Source organism: Puntigrus tetrazona, chromosome 4 (assembly GCF_018831695.1).
Source record: "Puntigrus tetrazona isolate hp1 chromosome 4, ASM1883169v1, whole genome shotgun sequence".
Taxonomy (NCBI): domain Eukaryota; kingdom Metazoa; phylum Chordata; class Actinopteri; order Cypriniformes; family Cyprinidae; genus Puntigrus; species Puntigrus tetrazona.
This window is the reverse complement of record NC_056702.1, coordinates 5,683,369-5,703,338: the sequence shown is the minus strand read 5'-3', so window position 1 is coordinate 5,703,338 and position 19,970 is coordinate 5,683,369. Positions and strand designations below refer to the sequence as shown.

The 19,970-nt window shown below is 36.3% G+C and overlaps 1 protein-coding gene across 3 annotated transcripts in view; it reads left to right on the top strand.

Moving 5' to 3' along the window:
* Positions 1-19,970, top strand: part of btbd11a (BTB (POZ) domain containing 11a) — a 130,518-nt gene that overhangs the window by 7,681 nt on the left and 102,867 nt on the right. The window contains exon 3 of one of the 3 annotated variants that reach the window (XM_043236302.1): positions 1,089-1,194. Coding sequence is in view for 2 of the 3 variants with exons in the window: in XM_043236300.1 (XP_043092235.1) it covers positions 2,888-3,755 (868 nt within the window). In the remaining variant the exon portion in view is untranslated. Of the gene's footprint in view, positions 1-1,088; positions 1,195-2,597; positions 3,756-19,970 lie in introns of those variants that run through there. The other 2 variants (XM_043236300.1, XM_043236301.1) reach the window with 2 other exon arrangements.

Here is a 19,970-nt window from a genome sequence, read left to right as displayed (position 1 = left end):
CCTAGATGTAGGTGACATTGTTTCTTATTGGAACAAATTTAGAGAGTATTAGCATATTACATCACTTTCTGCAGTGAATGGGTGCCGTCAGAATCACAGTTTAAACGACCAATAAAAAACATTACAATAATCGACAACATGGAGTCATGTTGTCGATTTTTGTCTTCTAAAGTAAAAAGCAGCATGTTTGTAAGAAACCCACAGGGTATTTTAACTTTAAACCATCAGTCCATGAAAAAGTCCATAAAAGTTGCACTCTCAATCTCAATCTGACGGCACCCATGCATTCACTGCAGAGTATCAATTTGGTGAGCATGTGATGTGATGTTAAATTTCTCTAAAACTGTTTCAATGAAGAAACAAACTTGTCTACATTTTAGATGGCTTTCACCATGTTTTTTTATTTTTAGGTAAAGTACTCCTGTGGTTAAGCTTATTTTAACTACTGAACTACTTGTTTTGTCTGCATTTGCGCCGCCTCTGATTCATTATGTTATGAAATCTTTGTTACACTGTTATAAAAGCATGTAGAAACTCTTTTTGAGCTGATCCGATTCATAATAAATGCTGGTCATGTAATATAGTCAATTATGCCGAAACAAAAGTCATTCAAGCAAATATTTTCATGTTTAGATACTGCTTCATTAAGAAATATAGTTCCACATTTCTAGATGTCAAGAGTGCCTGCGTTTAATCTATGTAAAATACTGCACTAACATATTGCTACCACTTTTATTTATAAGAATATTTGTATCTCACCATCATTTGTTTTTCAATGCAATATCGTTTATATATGCATGTTGCTGTTTCAGCCAAATAGTAGCTTGAAAAATGTCTGAATGTGTGAATTCTTTCTCAGAATGCTTTCATTGCAAACCATAAAACACGAGCCGTAGTATTTGTATAACCAAATTAAAACTTCCAGATGAGGAATGAATCTGGAGATATTGACTTGATTACTCATTTCTTATTCGTGCATGTTCTTTTTGTCCTAATATAACCATAACGGTCTCTGCGTTTGCATAAGATGGATTTTTTATGTCAGTTCTACATAAGCACCAAATAGATTGTCACCTTTGTGTTTCCAGGCAACAAGCAATCATGGGAGAACATGTGAAGGAGAAATCTCAATTAGGAAGAACAACCTCTGCCACTGCTGAGGACTGATTTATTCACAGGCGTTGCATATCTAAGGTAATTGATAAAATATGTAGAAGAGATGAAATCTGAATAAAAGCGTTATTGTGCTTATTATAGCAAATACTGAACATAATGAATCGGTTCCTTTGTAGCATAAAACGCTTCAGTACTAATAGAATTTGTTTATTTCTGTTACAAAAAATACTGTCTATTACTGATTTAATGAACAGGAAATTAGATTTAATAACAATATCAGACAGCGATACAGTGATTTCTATCAATGATGATTATTGATAGAAAAGCATAATTTTTTGATAAAAACTAAAGTTTTTTGTAATAAGGTATATCTGGACATGTTATGTATATCTTTATATCTTTATTCATAAAAAAGGAATAATGGTTATAATAAGCATGTTTTTTAGTCAAATGGGAATCACAGGTTATACAATTTTCCTATGAAATTAATTTGCCTTCATATTCACAAGCCCTGCTAAATGTGGCTCATCTGCTACTTTTAGTGCTTGGGGATTTTTTTTTTTACATTTTCTGTTTGAAAAATCTTGTATTTTTAGCAGTGTGAGGAATAGTGAGGTATTAAGACAAGTGCTCTGTTATACTGCAGAGGGAAACCAGTCAAGTAAAGAATAAAGCCTATTCCTTAGTATCACCTAGAGAGGGCGCCAGTATGCAACAATTCTGCTACAATGAGCCAAATGTCACCTTCTATGCGTATTAATAATGAGCTTGATAAGGAGACAGACTGCGAGACTTCTCTCTCGTCAAAACAATTAGTTTCTTTTCACGCCAGAACACTTGCATAATTAAACACACAAAGCCTTTAGACGATTTTAAATCTATTCTTGTACAGCATGCTTGTTTCATTCCAGAACTTTTTTGACAATTCTGAAGTAATTGCCTGAGTTAAATTTTAGATGCATAGAGACAGATGAAAGGTGCAGAAGCTGCGCAAGCGATTGCTTTGATCTACAAATTTCAGAATCATCGCGTAAACATCCCCCGGCTATAGGGAAGCATGGCGAGTTGGTAAGAGAGAAGAGTGCATAGAAAAGATTATGAGGTTATAATCTTGTTCTGTATTGAGTTATATATATATATACCATATAGGATAATAGTTGATTGTTTTATAATATAATATTATATCAATATAAATAATAATTAATAAACATTATTTTGTTTTCATGTCGCCTATTCGTTTTTACAGATACTGTTAAATATTTTTTCAATCCAAATCTGCATAGATTATATATTTTAATATTTGAAAAACTCTAGTATTTTTCATACTGATTTTGCGATTTTAAAGTGGTGAAGTTCCCCTGTACTTTTCGGAGCCTGTTGATTTGGTCATAATTTCTTTATTTGCATAATCCCTCCCTCCTTGAGAGTGATTTATATACATAGCGCCTCCTCCTGCGAGTACCTGATTTGCATAGCTCCTCCCCAGATGAGTGGTTTTTGCAGTGAATGATGCAGTGGTTGGTGAAGGCGTTCTGAGCTCTCGAATTACGCAGCCAAAGTTGGAAGCAGAGGCGCGCGTTGGAGATTTTTTTTTTGGTGACTTACTAAAACACTAAACGATTTGTCACTGCGCGCGTGTAGACTGTGTTTGCGCGTGAAATTTGTTAGCAATACATTCCTCTACTGCTCCGAGGACAGGGCGCGCCACAGGAACGCGCTTTGGGCTTTCTTTAAAATATCAGGCATAAGCCTAACATTATGAGGTGCAGCCATGGCAGGCAAGGGTAAGACAGCTGCGAGGACGCTGGAGGATTTAACGCTCGATTCCGGTTATGGTGGAGCGGCGGATTCCTTCAGGTCGTCCAGCGTGTCGCTCTGTTGCTCGGACACGCATCTGTCGTATGCGCATGGGGGCAACTGCTGGCATCTGACAGAATCCATGCACAGCAGACACAACAGTTTGGACACGGTCAACACAGTCCTGGCGGAAGACACGGAGATCCTGGAGTGCTCGGGCCAGTGCGCCAAGCTGCCCGAGCTGGAGGAGGACGTGCCGTGGAGCCTTGGAGAGGTGGAAGGCGCGCTGCGCAAAGACGAGGAGCTGTGCGTGGGGAACGCGTCGCGGGAGATCCTGACCAAGCTCTCCGCGCTGGTCAGCCGCGCGCTGGTGAGGATCGCTCGGGAAGCGCAGCGTCTGAGTCTGCGTTACGCCAGATGCACCAAGCACGAGATCCAAAGCGCCATCAAGATGGTCCTCTCGTGGACCATCTCCGTGAACTGCATCACTGCGGCGCTCAGCGCGTTGTCGCTATACAACATGAACACGGGCGATAAGTTCAGCCGGGGCAAGTCTGCCCGATGCGGACTCGTCTTCTCCGTAGGGAAGTTCTTCAGGTGGATGGTTGATAGCCGGGTGGCTCTGCGCATACACGAGCACGCGGCGATCTACCTGAGCGCCTGTATGGAGAGCCTGTTCCGAGAGCTGTTTAGCCGGGTGCAGAGGAGCGCGCTGGTCGAGAAAGAGAACGGAGTGCCAAAGTTTTCCGTGGAGTCCCTGGAACAGGCCATAAATAACGATTCAGAGCTCTGGGGTCTTTTGCAGCCGTATCAGCATCTCATTTGTGGCAAGAACGCAAGCGGTAAATATTCACGCTTTTTTTTAAGGATTAGACATTATTGTGGCGCTTCAGGTGGCGGTGTTATAGTGGAATTACATGAATAAGTAATATTAACTACATGTACTTATAGGGTTACGTTTAGGATAGTTTCTTGTAATTATACATAATTTACTAAGTACATGTAATTAATACATTTGAAACTTATTTTAATCTCAGTCAAAGTTAACATGAATATTTAGAAGGTGCTTATTTAAACAAATCCTTTACTTTTTTATTATTGCTTACTGACGGTTTTATGATGCAATTACGTTGAAATGCACCTGAACTGTCACGAACCTATATTGAGGTCAGTCAGTAGTTGCTATAACCATCTACCTACTTACCTCCTACTTGCCTTCTTTTTTGATAACACAATTGAAAGTGTGTTTCATAATAGCTGCCAACATGCACTTAAAATACCATACCAGTATCTAGAACATCCATGAAACCTTTCCGTTGCATAAAAGGTTCTTACTAAGAAACAATGGTTCTTAATAACTGTTTGTGCAAACCCGAGCTGTTCTTCTGTGGCATCAATGTGAAAACCCCCTTTTGCCATCTTTATTTAATCAGATCCCTGCACCTTCTCGGTTGGTAACATCGTGTATGATCCCAGCTTCATAAATGATATCTGCTTCTCCGCAGCACTGTTGACTTATTTATTTCTCTGGGAGATAAATAACTTCAGTGGGAGGACACAAGTGAGTCCCAGCAGGATGTTTGTTTTCAGACTTCTTATTCATTTAGACACTGTAACAGGTGCAAACACAACAGGAAGGGCGTCACACTGTGTGCCGCACTACCTTTTCCCTCCACCTGTTGAAACCTGATTTTGGTTTCTCCCACGAGGAAGTTATTTTGATGGCATAATCAAGGAGTCTTGTTAGTAACATTTAAGGTTGCTGTCCACATCTGAATGTGATTAGCAACCACGCATTGAGGTTTCAGTTAGGGCTATGTCTTTTTTTGTGGGTGAGCCAGATTCCAGCAAGCCATAAAGATTTCTACAACAAAATTCCACTCTTTGCTATTCATGACGCAGCTCTAGGTGTTGACACACTTTGCATCATCACATTCACACCTGTGCTTTCTCTGGAAATCTGATTTGATAGATAGTTGGAGAGTAAACCGAAACATCTACGTTCTACAAATTATTAATCACAGCTGTTTTCAACATTGTTGATAATAAGAAATGATAAGCACAAAATCAGCATATTAGAATGACCATGTACTGAAAACTGAAGTCATGTAATGTCTAACATTCTGCTTTTCTGTCAAAGGGATAAATTACTTTTCAAATTATACTAAAACAGTTATAGTAATTCACAATTTTATCATTTTTGATCAAATAAATGCACTGGTGAGTGCAAAAAAACTAATTCAAAACATAAAAAAATCTTACCAAACCGAATATTCATCATTTGAATTTGAATTTATTTTATTACAAAATAATCTTTTTTTAGGTTTGCGAAATATTAGGGTCACACTTTTCATGGTGCTTTTACATTTACATTCAGACTTGAAAGCTCAACTTTCCATTTATTGTAATTTAAGAATATACTGAATGCTCTTTTCCATACAAACTGAATCTATTTTTATTTGTTTAGTAAATTGTTTCTTTAATAGATTTTGGATTTGTCTTTGATGGAAGGCCATCATTTTATTTATTTATTTATTTTTTGCAGCATCACTATGACCTTAGTACTTAGAAGGTTCAGTTTTAAAGTAAATTGCAGAATGCAGCAGCTCCTATTTTTAACCTTATACTTGACTAGAAGCAGTAAGACACCATGTTTTTATATATATATATATATATATATATATATATATATATATATATATATATATATATATATATATATATATATATATATAAGCACGTCTAACCTTGTTATGCATTGTTGATTATCTGATTGATTGATATATGTGGGTTTCTCCTCTATGATTAAATAATTTTCTCCCTTTACGCTTGTTCTTTTCATACCTGGCTCCCTACTCTTCTCGAAATACAAGAATGGCTGTCCAGCAGCGCATAGTTGCTTGAATAGTGGTTATGGTCAATTTTCCGTGGCCCACCCAGCAGGGCTGATTATCGACACACGCAACTGACAGACCGTTTACAGGAATAATGCGCTCTCTCACTGCAAGAAAGAAGGAGAACAAAGAGACAAAGTTAAAGTGAATGATGTGGAGGGACAAATTGAAAAGATGACAATGTCGGAATTGGGTGGAGAGAGGTGATAAAGGTGAATAAAATGATACTGAAAGAGCAATGACTTGAGATGAGACGGTGGAATGAGAAAGTTGGAAGAAAATTAGCGTGAAGACACCAATATTAGGATAAAAGAGCAAGAAGGACTGTTGATAGGGTTTTGTGTCTTATATGTAGGAGGTGAAAATCTGAAAGGGCCGCAAAAAGAGCAGACTGTGAGTCCCAGATAAGCCAAGAAAATGTAATTTTAGTTCTTGATATGAAGGGGTTTTGTTGCCTCCCGCAAAATATTGCATCTCTTCAATTTCGTTCGGTGCACAAGCTGTCCCTCCACATCTATTATTGATGTATAGCTAATGTCGCTCCTCGATTTTGGTGTAATTTGTTTTTCATGAGTTGCTGACAGCACTCGTTTCACTTGTTACTTGTCAAGCACATATAGGCTACACGTCAGTCAGGAAATGTGTCCCCTAAGACGCCCGAGAAGTGAGAGGTAGTTTCACCGCCTAAATGTGCTTGTGAAATGTTGCTTTGGGGTGTTTTGAACTCAATACCATTGCAACAGACGGTCAGCTGGCTCCAGTGAAGCTTGTGAAGTCTTTGATGTATCATGTTGGATGTATGGCAGATTTAGGACAAAGCAATACAATAATAGTCAACTATGATGATTTAAAATGCAGTGAACAACAGCCGGAGGCGCAACTTTCTTTACTGAAGTGTTGCCCTTTCCATATGTCATTTCCAAAATTTATCAACAGCTTATACGTATGGGTAAGATTTTTGAAAGTAGTGGTTTATGCTCATTGAAGCTGCATTTATATACAGTACAGTACATATTTAATTGAAATTTGTGTGTGTGTGTATAAAGTATATGTATATATATATATATATATATATATATATATATATGTGTGTGTGTGTGTGTGTGTGTGTGTGTGTGTGTGTGTGTGTGTATGTGTGATCAAAAATACTTCCTTCAGAAATGACATAATATGTTAATTTGGTGCTCAAGAAAACATCTCATTACCATGCTGAAAAGGGTTTTGCTGGTTAATAATTTTCAAGAAACCATGATACATTTGTTTTTCTAGATTGACAGAATTGAATGGTATTATCCTTTTTGACTGGATTGTAAATTGATGCTTTAAAATCAGATCAGTCGTAAACAAATTATTCAGACCGGTTTTGTGAAGCAGATCAACTGATTGATTGAAAAGACTGAAAGGAATGATGCAGAAGCTAGACTTTGAAATAAAATGCACAAGATATTTTTATGGTGCTTTTGTAGCACCCACTGAAATCCATTTCCAATTTTTAAAATACCAAATTAGATTTAACAAAACATTTGGTATTTATGCTTTTCTGTTTTCTTGGATTTTAAATTTTAATTACATTTTAATATTACAATCTAATTCTATAAGAAAGTCATACGGGTTTGAAAAAACATGATTCTCAGTAAATAAAAACTTTTTGGTTTGAGTTATCCTATAGTCAAATGAGAGCCATTATATCATGAAACGCCAAAGCTTGTGTTAGTCACGAATCGTCCTGTAGTCTGTATCTCCCATCATTCCTCCCACGCTCTACTGATTGAGCTTGACCTTGCCTTAATGTCAAAAATCTGTATTTCCATTTCTGACAGTCTCTGATTTGCAGATCAGGTCCTGCCATGTAGTTCTGTTAGTTACATATTGGCTTGAGTTTTAATCGGCTGCGGATTACTCTTTGTATGATTTCAGTTAGCAAATGCTGGCATCCGCTACATGATGTATTGATGGGGTCTGCTTAGTCAGTGTGCATGGTGTACTGCCCCCTGACCTCTTTGAAGGATTAGACTGTAGAAATGCTGCTCCAGCAGGTGGCTGATGAGTATATTCTGAGCCCACGCTGAGCTCAGGCCAACGGTGAAACACACTGTCAGCCATGATTCTGTACAACACTCCTCTTCACGAGGGCTGCAGCATGGACAGCTCGCAGCCAGATTTCTCCTACTCCTCATGTGGGGAGCATTTAACTCATAAATCATTGATTCCCCTTTGATTTATGATGCACTGTTTCTAGTCGATACACTGATAATTGTTTTCATGTTATGTATGGGTAACCAATACGTGACCAATATTAAAATTCACACTTTTTTAAAAATAAAATTAAAAATAAAACATGAAATTAAGATCTGTTTTAACAAACTAAAAATTTGATTATTTTAAAATACAGAATTAATGTTAATTTTGAGATTGTAACAGTGATAAAGGAATAGTTCACCCAAAAATGAAAATTCTCACCCTTGAGTATTTCCAGATCTGTGTGAATTTGTTCTGCAGAACACAAAGGAAGATATTTTGAAGAAAGTTTGTAACCAGGCTGTTTTGGGTCACCATTGAAGTCCATAGTGAGCGTGAGATGACAGCATAGATGATCTCAATGTAAACATAAGAAAAATAAGTGTTCACGCTGTCCAATATGAACCATTAGTAAAAACCATTTTTTTAAATATATATATATATTTATATATTAAAAAAAAAAAAAATATATATATATATATATATTTATATAAAAATATATATATATATTTTTATTTTTATGCTGGAAGAATATTTAAAAAGCAATAAATAAAATGCAATGGGCAGATGCGGTCTTTAGACAACATCTTAACCCATACGTAATTTCTGCTCCATCCACTATGAACGCCATCTTTATTGGAGATCTTTGAACGTTCCCGAAGGCACTGCAGATCACGTTTGCATGCTAACACTTCTTGTTTTCTGAAGTCACGTTTCAGTCTCTGTACGCCAGTGGAGCATGTAGCTGGTTGCAGATTCTCCATATTGACATGTAAGATTATTTTGCTAAATCCAATCTATTTGAAGTCTGCCACTGCGAGCTGGAGGAACGCTGTTTTCAAAAGGACGCTTTCACGGTAGACTGAGTTGCGTCCTTGACTGCCTTTTGACATTAAAGTCGCGTAATCCTTTCAGATGTGTTGATGCAGTCTACATCATAATTGCATAATTACAAGACTGTTCAGAAGTTGCATGTGTTCTCTCTATGAGCAATAGAAGCCTTGAGCTGTCGCAGTGTTTGTTTGTTGCTTTTCTTTTCTTTCTATAGACACGAGGAGTGTTTGTAGTGAGTGTTATCTTGGAGTTGAGAATGATGTCCTGATGATTCTCTGCAGTGTTGACCGGTTTTTGAGATTAGAAGAGGAAGTCAAATGTGTTTATATTGTTAAATTCTTCTCAGTTTTGTTTAAAGACCTGCTTAAATTTACTTTCTGATCTGAATACATCTGTTGAATACATATTTGAAAAGCATTTTAAAACATTATATTTAAATAACATTTTCACTTGTTTTTTTAGGAGCGGGTTCCCTCACAAGGGGATATTAATAAGCGTATATATATTTATATGAGTGTGTGTGTGTCCTCAAAGTTAATAGACATTGGTTTCATAGCACAAAGCTCTTATTTTGTCAGCAGTCAAGAATAAGCAGGAATTTTGGATGGAATAAGTAAATATTACGTGACATAGTAGAAACGAGACGCAGTTGTTGCATTCGCCATTTACAAAATCGTTTATATCCATTGAAACCATAGTTTAATGTTTCATATAATCTTTAAAACATGCCCAGAAGTTCTGCAAGCCCCATGCGTCATTTATTTTACATTCCTCCAAGCTTTGCATTATTCAGATGACTGTTACAGTTTTGCCTTCATTTTCAGTCTCTGATTCTGTGAACTGAACTCCATTAAAACAGACTTTGACAGAGGTGCCATTAGCAAGACGTCGCTCTGTGGGAAGTAAATGAATGACTTTGTTGTCATAAGCTGCATATTAAAGCATCGGGCATCTCTGTGGCCTCGTCTTTCCAGGCTATTTCAGGCACTGCACTGGATGAACCCCAAAGGCTGTGTGTGAGTGTACATAGGCTCACTGTGAAACATTTTTTATTTATTTCTTTTTTTCTTGGGTTTCACATCCACCTAAAATAGAAATCTTAAATTTGGAAAAGAACTAGGGATTTGTATCGCTGTTTTTCTTTTAAACTTATGGCTATGGTTTTCGATTATTTATGATCATCAGATTCCATTTCATCCATGTGTGCTAATGAGTGTTTCCCGCATTCCTCTCGGGAATCTTCCCATGCGTATTTGTATTCAGCAAATATTTCCCTACTTCACTTATGATGCAATGTACAGGCATTTTCTGTGTCCTTAAAGGAATAGTTCACCCAAAAATGAAAATAATGTCAATCAATAATGTCAGCTGTGTGGTGTTCTTTTGTGGAACAAACACAAACAACATTGACTTCCATTGTATGGATCAAAATCCTTCTTTTGTGTTCCATGGAAGAAAGGAAGTCATACAGGTTTGAAGCGATATAAGGGAGAATATTTTGTATTTTTTGGTGAACTATCGTTTTAAGGCAGTGTATGTGTACTACAAGGTGTAATTTGTTGCTGTTAACTGTACATATTCTTTGTGGATGTGTAAGTAAAGTCACATTTTACTGTGAAATGAGGCAGGCAAACCAAAAGATCAGTAATACACAAGTTTTTTAATTAGTTTGGCTGGATTCTTGTGTTCAGATGGGTTGGATTAAGGCATTCAGGTCATCATAATGAATTCTGGGTTGTGTTCAGCTGGGTTGTGATTTTTTTCTTCCTTTGAACAGGGTTTGAAAGCAGGATGCTATTGATTAGTGGAGAGCTCTTCCACCACTGATTTTTGGCGGAAAGACAGGAAACTAGGCGGTATTTTTAACTACAAAAACACATTGTTCTTGGGCTACTGTCTTTGTTTTAGCATTAAAAAAAAATAAAAATCTCAAGCAGTTTTAAATATTCAGTTGCATTTGCAACACAAGGTTTTATAATAATTGCTTTCAGAATATTTCTTGTAATATAGCTGATGAATCATTCCCGTAATTTCCTCTGACGGTGATTGTGAATCACAGCATTACAGCCTGGAGCTGTTTGACATGATGACCATCTGGAATGACAAGGAAAAAATGATATCAAAAGTGCACTGGATTGCTCAGTTGTGCTCGTTGCATTGCACTGAAATGCTTTCAGGAGCAATGTATTGAAATATTTGAGTTAGGCCTGTCAGTCGTTTAAAAATTAAATTGAATTGCACGGTATTGTGATTAAGTAATACTTAATCACACATCAATTTGTGTTAAAAAAGGTGCCTAGATGAAATTATTCAAATACGATATGTCATTGTGGCAGATTAAAACATTGAATAATAGTAATACAAAAATGTAATTAGAATATGTCATTTTATTTCTGCCTACAGTGTTTATTTAGCTGAATTCAGTCTATCTGTATTCACATTTTTTTGTAGTCTTTATTGAAAACGCACATGTGATGGTAGATATTGTGATTCAAGTGTCTCTTGCTCTGGTGGCATCAGTGTCTGTGTTGTGTACCGTGTCTACCCTTTTGTCATGCTCACAAAGTTGTAATTAACAGTTTTCAAAAGGCCTCCCGTTCTTTTTCTCAGAGTCCTGCTAATTACTGTTTTGCTGGCAGTCCCTGGAGAGAAGGGGAGAGTCCACAGAAACTGGCAAAATAATATAGCATCTTTCATATGACAGAAGCCAGAAGGAAACAAACAATTAGGCTGACTTGGTAAGATGAAGGTGGGTGGCAGAGGGGTTTGTGGGTGCACTGACAGCAAAACAACTGCATGTTCATCTCCTTTAGGGGTGAAGGATCGCATGCATGAGAGGAAATGGTGGGGAGAAAGGGGGTTGTGATTGGGAAATGATCTGAGCTGGACTTTAATTTGGGTTAAACCACAACATGTCAGAGCAGGTACACCACCCATGAAGCCACAACAAAAAATTTTAAACCTGTACTGACTGATGTGGTCGTCATTCATTATGATATACCACACATGTTACCTGTATGTACATATGTATCTATTGACATTCATTATATGTTTGTTAGCAAATATTGTTTTTATAGTAAGAAAATGTGATTTCTTTACATTTAAAGAATGTACAAAATACTGACAAATAAACAATTGAATAAAACGATTAACTACTTGCTAAAAACTAAATAAAATATAGTTATATATTTTGTTTTAATATTTGCATTTTAATTGCATTTATTTTTATGGTAAATAAATAACTAGAATATGTGCTAATTTGATTTGTATTTTATAGTAAATAAATTGTGTACATTTATTTGGTAATACATAATATAATAGAAATGTGACTTTAATGCATATTTTTAATGTATTTATTGTAGTTGTTTGCTTATTTGTTTGTTTCCTCTTTTGTGCATTTATCTGGTAGTGCCCGCTTGGGCTTTAAGGAGCCAACACCCTCATGCCTTGAGGGTTGACATGTCTGGACTTGTGGGTAACTGATGGTGTGGTGGGAATGGGAAGCGGAATAAACCACTGCAGGTCATCTCTAGTTATCTCCTCTCTCATCTCATCACATCAACTGGCACGCACATGCATATGCTCTCAGCGTGCTGCCCACTCTCACCGTCACATGCAGACGTATACACACACTACACACACTGCACACACTCACACACGCTTATCGGTAATACTCACACACCCACACGCAGGCTGCTCGCACAGTTACTGCTGCTCACCACACCCTGTGCCTGCCATAGCAACAGAAACCAGTCTTACGGCTTTGCTCTTCCTACAAAAACATCCTCACTTTTACTCTCCATGGAAAAACATCTTTCTTCATCTGTTTCTTCCCCTTCACCCACAGCAGAAACTCCCCATGTTTACCATCAATCTATCTTGGTTTCCCCTCGGGCTGCCTGATCCGACGGCCCATAGACAGTTCATTTTTTTCCCTTCTGCCATAGAAATATAAATGCAAGATCAGCAGGGGCTTGTAGTCTGTGACTTTTCACAGCCTGGCATTGATGGGCCGGGGATTTGAGAGTCTTAACCTCTGGTGTCATCACCTAATACCAACTCCCACAATGCAATTTACCATCCTGCCGCCCGCTTCATAGTGAGAGGCTCTTGTGAGAATTGCCCTGAGACCAATTGGAAGAGAGATTCATGTTTTGGTAGTCTTTCATTTCACTTTGAAGATGCTTTAACAGCTCACCTTGCACACGCTGCATTATTAGTTTATTTTACCCAAAAGGAAGGTCTGGGGCTTTTTATAGGGGTCTGGGACAATTTATAGACCAGTAATTATTTCCTAGGCTAAGCATACAGACCTAAATCTTGGCTTAAATCAAATAAAAAAAAAAACATTTTTCGAGCATCTTTATTTGTTAAGTTATTTATTATTATTATTATTTTATTAGACGTTAGTAGTTAATAAAGCTAATAAAAATGACAAAACGTGTAGCAAAAGTACTAAAATCTTATAGTTCCCCCAGAGAAATACAATAGCTCAGCCTCAAGCTGATGTTTCTTAAAACTGCATAATATAGCTCCTCAAACACCCAGTATTCTACTTTTGAAAAATTCCTAAGCAGGATTATCAGTTAAACAATGCGAGGTGTGAAAAACTGTGAATCAGCAAAGCTGAGCTCCATCAAAAGCAGCACAAAAGTATTGTGTGAAGTCTGAGCAGCTCGGCATTCTCTCTTTCACACACTGTATTTGTTTTCTCGCTTGCTTTATATCCATTTCCCTGCCTCCCTGGTCCTTTTCCACTCTCTTTTTCATACACCCACTCTCTCTGTTGCTAAGGGATCTTCACCTTGCATTATCCACTCTGGAAATCATTAACCAAACCATCATTCTGTCTCTAGGAATCGGCTTTATGTTCATAAAAGCTGTAAATCACAAATATATCAACATATCAAACATTCCAGCGTTCTCTGTCCATTTATTAATGCATCTTTGTCCCTTTCACATGCCACTGCAGTAAAAATTCACTGCTGGGTTTTACAGGAAACAGAGTGATGTGGGTGCAGATGAGGGAAATAAAAAGCTCATTAAATGATTGCAGCATTGCACAAAATGTCATCATTAGGACTTTCAGTTCCACTCCCTCCATTGCTGTGGGAATCACAGTCCAGCTGTTCTGACACCTTCCGTTGTTTCCTCTCGTTTAGTCAGACGTCCAACTCGATTACTATTGCCTGACTGGAGAGGAACCTGCAAGCTAATGGTGTTTCTTTAGGGACTGTGCAATACTTCCTTTTTCTTTACACTTTTGAAAGAGTTAAGGCCCGTTTACATTAAGCATGATAGCTATAAAGATACCGATAATGATATAGTTCTAAAATCATCGTCAATATTAAAGAATAGCAGAGTCCACTGCACAGCAATAACGATAAAGGCACAAAGTAATGACCGTTGGAATCACTTCCAGAACATTTTTTTTTCAGCTGATGAATGTTACAAACATTGACAGCCAATCTGAATCCACCCTGCTATAACGAGTTCAAGAATGTAAAGATCCTCATGCTCTTATAATGCTTTTATAATAAACAGACAATGTTGTTCACTGATGTGGAGGCTTATATAGTTTTTTACAGTTATTGTTCTTGGTGTAAATGGGGCTTGTACAAGTTACATTAGTTAAAATGTTATGTATAATGTATAGATGAAATAAAACATACATTTTTATATAATAATAATATGTAAACTAAAGTCATTTAATTTATGTAAATATATTTTATGTATTATTATAATATAAATTAATAAAAACAATTAATTCTAATTAATTAATGCTCAACAAAGCTGCATTAATTTTATCAAAAGAAACAATAACAACAGAAAAACAGTAATATTCTGAAATGTTATTGCAATCTAAAATAAAACTTATATTTTAATATATTTTAAAATGTAATTCGTATTTTAAACAGCATTTATTCAAAATAGAAATCTTTTAAAACAAAATACACTATTGTTCAAATGTTTGGGGTAAGTATTTATTTATTTTATTTATTTATTTAAAACAAAAATAACAAATATGATAAAAAAATCTTTTTATAAAAAAAGGAAAGAAAGACACAAAAGACACAGAAATAGAACAGGCCTTATATAATAGATTTATGACATTTGGATGAACTCAAAATATTTTTGAGTGTGTTGAAATTTTTGCTCATCTCTAAAATGAGCAACTGCGTATGTTTGAGGCTTGGATGTAAAATTGGCTTTGATACAGATACAGGGCTTGTCTTTTTGGCTTAAGGGTGCAAGGTTCAGACATGAGATAAACCTTTATCAAACAGCTTCAAAAATGAAGTTGAAAAATCTTCAAAGTGCAAATGTAGCTAAATTATAAACTATACAAAATAAGCTTTGTCTACTTGGCCATGGTTGCTTGGCACCCATTGAAGCTATAACTGTGATAATAAAAGAATAAATTTAATTTGTAGATGTGAAGATGTGTAACCCTTTTAAAGGCTTTGTCAAGAAACTTGTGAAAGTGCATGAGAGGCGTTTAAATAAAAGTGTGCCTGTGTGTGGCAATGCATTGTTTGCCCTCCTGCCAAACGTGTAGGACTCTGGTACATTTCACTGAGTCAACAGTATCACGTAAGCTCTTTCTGACTGGATTTGTGTATTCCAGCAGTGGGTTTGTTTGTAAATGTGTGAGCGTGCATATTAAGTGATTCATTGATGGACTGTGAACAAAGAAAAGTCAGTTTTATGTCGCTCATAACTGTGTATGAGTCAGTTGCATCCGTATGCTCAATTACAGAATAATACTTAACACTTGACAAGCTGATTGATGCTATATTTCAGACATGTTTTCATTGCTGTTATCTTCAAAGGATGGCCCCCAGGCGGTGAGAAAGAACAGCTGAAAAAATGTACTATTCATAATATATCACTAGTAAAGTGTAATAATACAGTTCCCGGATTGTGTTTCAGCTTTAAATATGTTTTAAAATATGTTATAATGACATTATGAACTTGTATTTGCATGGTTGAGTTTTATATTTCCCTTTTTTCAGGTCTGAACTATATGTGACCTTCTTACTTTCTTTATAATATCTAGTGCTGTATTTCATGAGGTCAGGAGCTCTTCCACGAGGATGCTTCTTTATAGTGGTGGCTAATTTTCTCTTTAACAGCAACAAAATTGAAGTGAGAAATTTGTTCAATGTTGTCTTAAGAATTTTTTCATGACTTGGTCTCTGGATATAATAGAGATTGTGTCTTTTTACTTTGGTGTCCTAGCAAAACCCAAGCAACTACCCGGAATAATCAAGCAATCCACGTAGCAACATAAGAATTAACCCTTTAGCAACACTATAGCCACCAACAGAGCACCTTATAAGTCTCACAACAACTTAAAAACTACACAGAACACTTTTCAGCTGCATAGCAAAACCCTGGCAACCACGTAGAATACATCAGAAGCCACACAGAAGCATAAGAACTACACAGAACCATTTATCAACACCCTGAAAACCATCCAGAACATATTTGTAGTAACATGAGAATTACTCAGAACCCCTTAATAGGCAGCATAGCAACTACCCAGGCAATTACCCAGAAAATCTTAGCAGCCACACAGCATCTTAGGAATTGCACAGAATCATTTTCAACTGCATAACAACACCCTGGAAACCATTTAGAACAACCTAGCATCCAGACAGCAACATACAAACTACACACAGCTTTTTTTTTATCTGCAATAGCAACAGTTGAACAAGTGCAGAATACATTTGTGGACACATAGTAACATAAGAACTACCAATATCTATTTTCAACTGCATAGCAACACCCTGGCAACCACCCAGAACACCTTAGCAGCCATATTGTAAAATACCCCACATTGTAAAATAACATAAGAACTACCAATATCTATTTTCAACTGCACGGCAACACCCTGGATTTTTTGTAACAACATAAGAATTACTCAGAACCCCTTAATCTACTGCATAGCAACACCCCAGCAATTACTCAGAACACCTTAGCAGCCACACAGTAAAATAATCGCTCAGAACCCCATGGCAACACTCCAGAATCCATGCAGAGCACATTTGTTGCAATTTAGCAATAATTAAAAACTAATCAGAACTGCATATCAATTGCACTTTCTAGTGATGTAGTTTATGCAGTTATTTGGTGTCACTAGTGAATTCTGTGAATTGTCACATTTTCACTTTTTCAAGTACAAATCAAAATGAGTTTTATGGCTTTAGTCTTTTTTTTATTTGCTAGTTTAATATTAAAATTGATGAAGTTTGGATATACACATGTAACTCTGTGTCTCGGTTTTCCCTTCTCTGTTTAATGTGGTGTAGCTGAATATGTTAACAGCAGTGTTTAGCACATATTTAAAGTTGACCAATCTCAGTCATGGCCTCTGTTTCTCGCCTGTCTTAACTTTTCACGTTCCTGCTGATGTAGTGTGTACATGGTGGGAAATATTCCTCACTTGACGGCTCCTGCCCAGTTGGCAGCAGCAGGTGTTGCTCCGTGGGCTGTCTTTATGTGTCAGCTACGAAATATGGCACACACTCCGGGGTCGTTTTGCAGATCCCTAAACCAGCTTTCATGTTGGCATTTGAAATTGTATTATGCTTGCATTTTTGGCATTGCATAACTGTGTCGTCGTCCTCCTCCTCCTTTCCCCACTCCTCACAACTGTGAAATTCCATGTCTAGGTGTAGCCGAAGTTTAACTCCTCATTTTCACATTTGATGGGATGTACAGTCCCTCTGCAACACATGTTTAAAGCAGCAAATGTATCTGGGTTGCAATACCCACAGTGATTGGGGAGCGCAGCATATGTAGACCTAGAAAGTGGTGGAAATATTTCAGGAATGAGAGCACACCAGTGCCATTTATCGATTTGGAACTTTTAGCACTTGAGAAAGCATTTCACATTTAAGAAATACAGCGAGACAACAGTTGGTTAATGCGTTTTTCAGCTTTCTCTGCTTTTCTCTTTCTCTTTTTCTCTAAACATCAATTACATGTAGTGCAGCTGACTTTGTAGTGTCATTACATAGAAAAGCAAAAGTTAGTATAGCCCCCTAAGATTGTGATCAAGCAGAACAAAAGATGTTTACTCATGATTCTTTAATAGTTATGCTGATATTAATCTTTTTTGACGTTCTAAACAGTTTTGATGTTTAAAAAAAATTATGTGATTGATTATTTTAATGCCCATTCACAAATGAGGGCCTTATTGGAGTTATTTAATATTTTCATACATGAATGTAAAATGTCTTTATTTATCCTTTTTTAATGTTTTATTGCTATTATGTTATTCCTCCTAAAGATTTGAAATTAAAATATTACATTTTAAATATCTAAATATTATAAATAAACATTTAGATATATCTAATAGAGAGTTTCTATTATTTGAAATTTGAAATTGAATTATGAATTTCAAACAAATTTGCATGACTTATTTGAATTTAAATTTTTTCAAATGAATGAATGGTGTATGATATTGTACATATTCTATAAAACTAAAGGTTACTCTGGGTTAGATCTTAAGAAAACAACTTTGTTATGCCAAGTGATTTGAAAAGTTGTGATCATGACAAAAATAAAAATAATAATAATAATGCATGGCTTCTTGCATGGAAAACCCCATACATTTGTCAGTTCGTTGTGCCATATGGAGCTCACAACACCATCTGCAGATCGCAATTATGACAATTGTTAAAATGTTGTAGTTGTGCATCATAAGGGCCATACTGATGGTATGAATAATATCAACTATTTATAGGAATAAGCTCTTTGGCACTGTCAATTAATCATAATATTGCATCAGTTGCTTAACTTTGCCAGTACAGCATTTACCTCTGGAATATTTACTTTCATATCAACTTTTTTTAATAATACAAAAATTATATTTCCCTTTTATTGCAGTGTATATTTAGCTTTCATAAAATATATCATAATAAAGATCGACTTTTAATTTATTCCATGCCTCAAAGAGTTAAAAGTGCCACACTGCTTTGATTTTCCTTATAGCTGTTTGCCAAACATTATTCCATCAAACTAGACTTCAGTGACAACCAGCAGCTGACCTTAGTTTAAATAAATGTATTGTAAATTATGTACCTGTCCGTATGATGGATAGTGTTGTAAGCTTTTCTTTTCTGTTGTAAGCACACATGGCAAAGGCTCCCCGAGGCGGCCAGAGTTTGTTGATACTGTAACAGGATCTCCCACTATCTACACAGTAGGGTCTCCCACTGCACACAGCACATGCTGTACATACACAGCTACACATCTTACCAGGGATTTTTTAGTTACGGTGAAAGGAGAAAAACAAGAAGGACTGTGGGGGATGCTCTGAAGGAGTTGTAGGTTATTGGGGTGCCAGGCCGGGCTGTGTAGCCTACTTAGCGTACAGCTGCAAGTAGGCCATGCTGTTCCTAAGAGCAGACGCGCCAAATGATTCAGCAAGCAAAGGCTCACAGGGTCCGCTGGGACTCAAGTGTCCTCGAGCACAACAGGCACAGTAACACACTTTTGTAGTTTTCATGTATTTTTTTTTAATTTGCGGTGGTTACATTTTGTAAAAGGTGTCATGAACTTTTGCACATTTTCCTAAAGGGGTAGTTTAACCAAGAATGAGAAGTCACTCACATGTCATTCCAAACCTGTGTGCGTTTCTTTCTTATGTTGAACATAAAATAAGATATTTTAAAGAATGTTGGCGTTGGCTCCATTGACTTTCATATTATTTCTCAGTCAGCGAGGACCGTCGCTGTTTGGTTCTTGTTCAAAATCCCTCTAAATATCTTTTGTGTACAAAATAAGAAAGGATGCGTAATGATGACAGAATTAAAATTTTTGTTTAAACCATTTTTTTAATAGGTTATTGTTCATTTTTAAATATACCATTGTCTATTAATTCATGTTTGTTTATAACACATTTAAATTGTTAAAAATGCATTTGTTTTTATAGAAATTAACATTTAACCTAGGTTAACAAATACTGCAACAGTATTTTTCCTTTTGTCATGATTCCTACAATGTAATGCATGTATGTTAACCTACTGAAAACCTATTTGTCAGAATTATTCATACATTTTATATTTATGATACTATTAA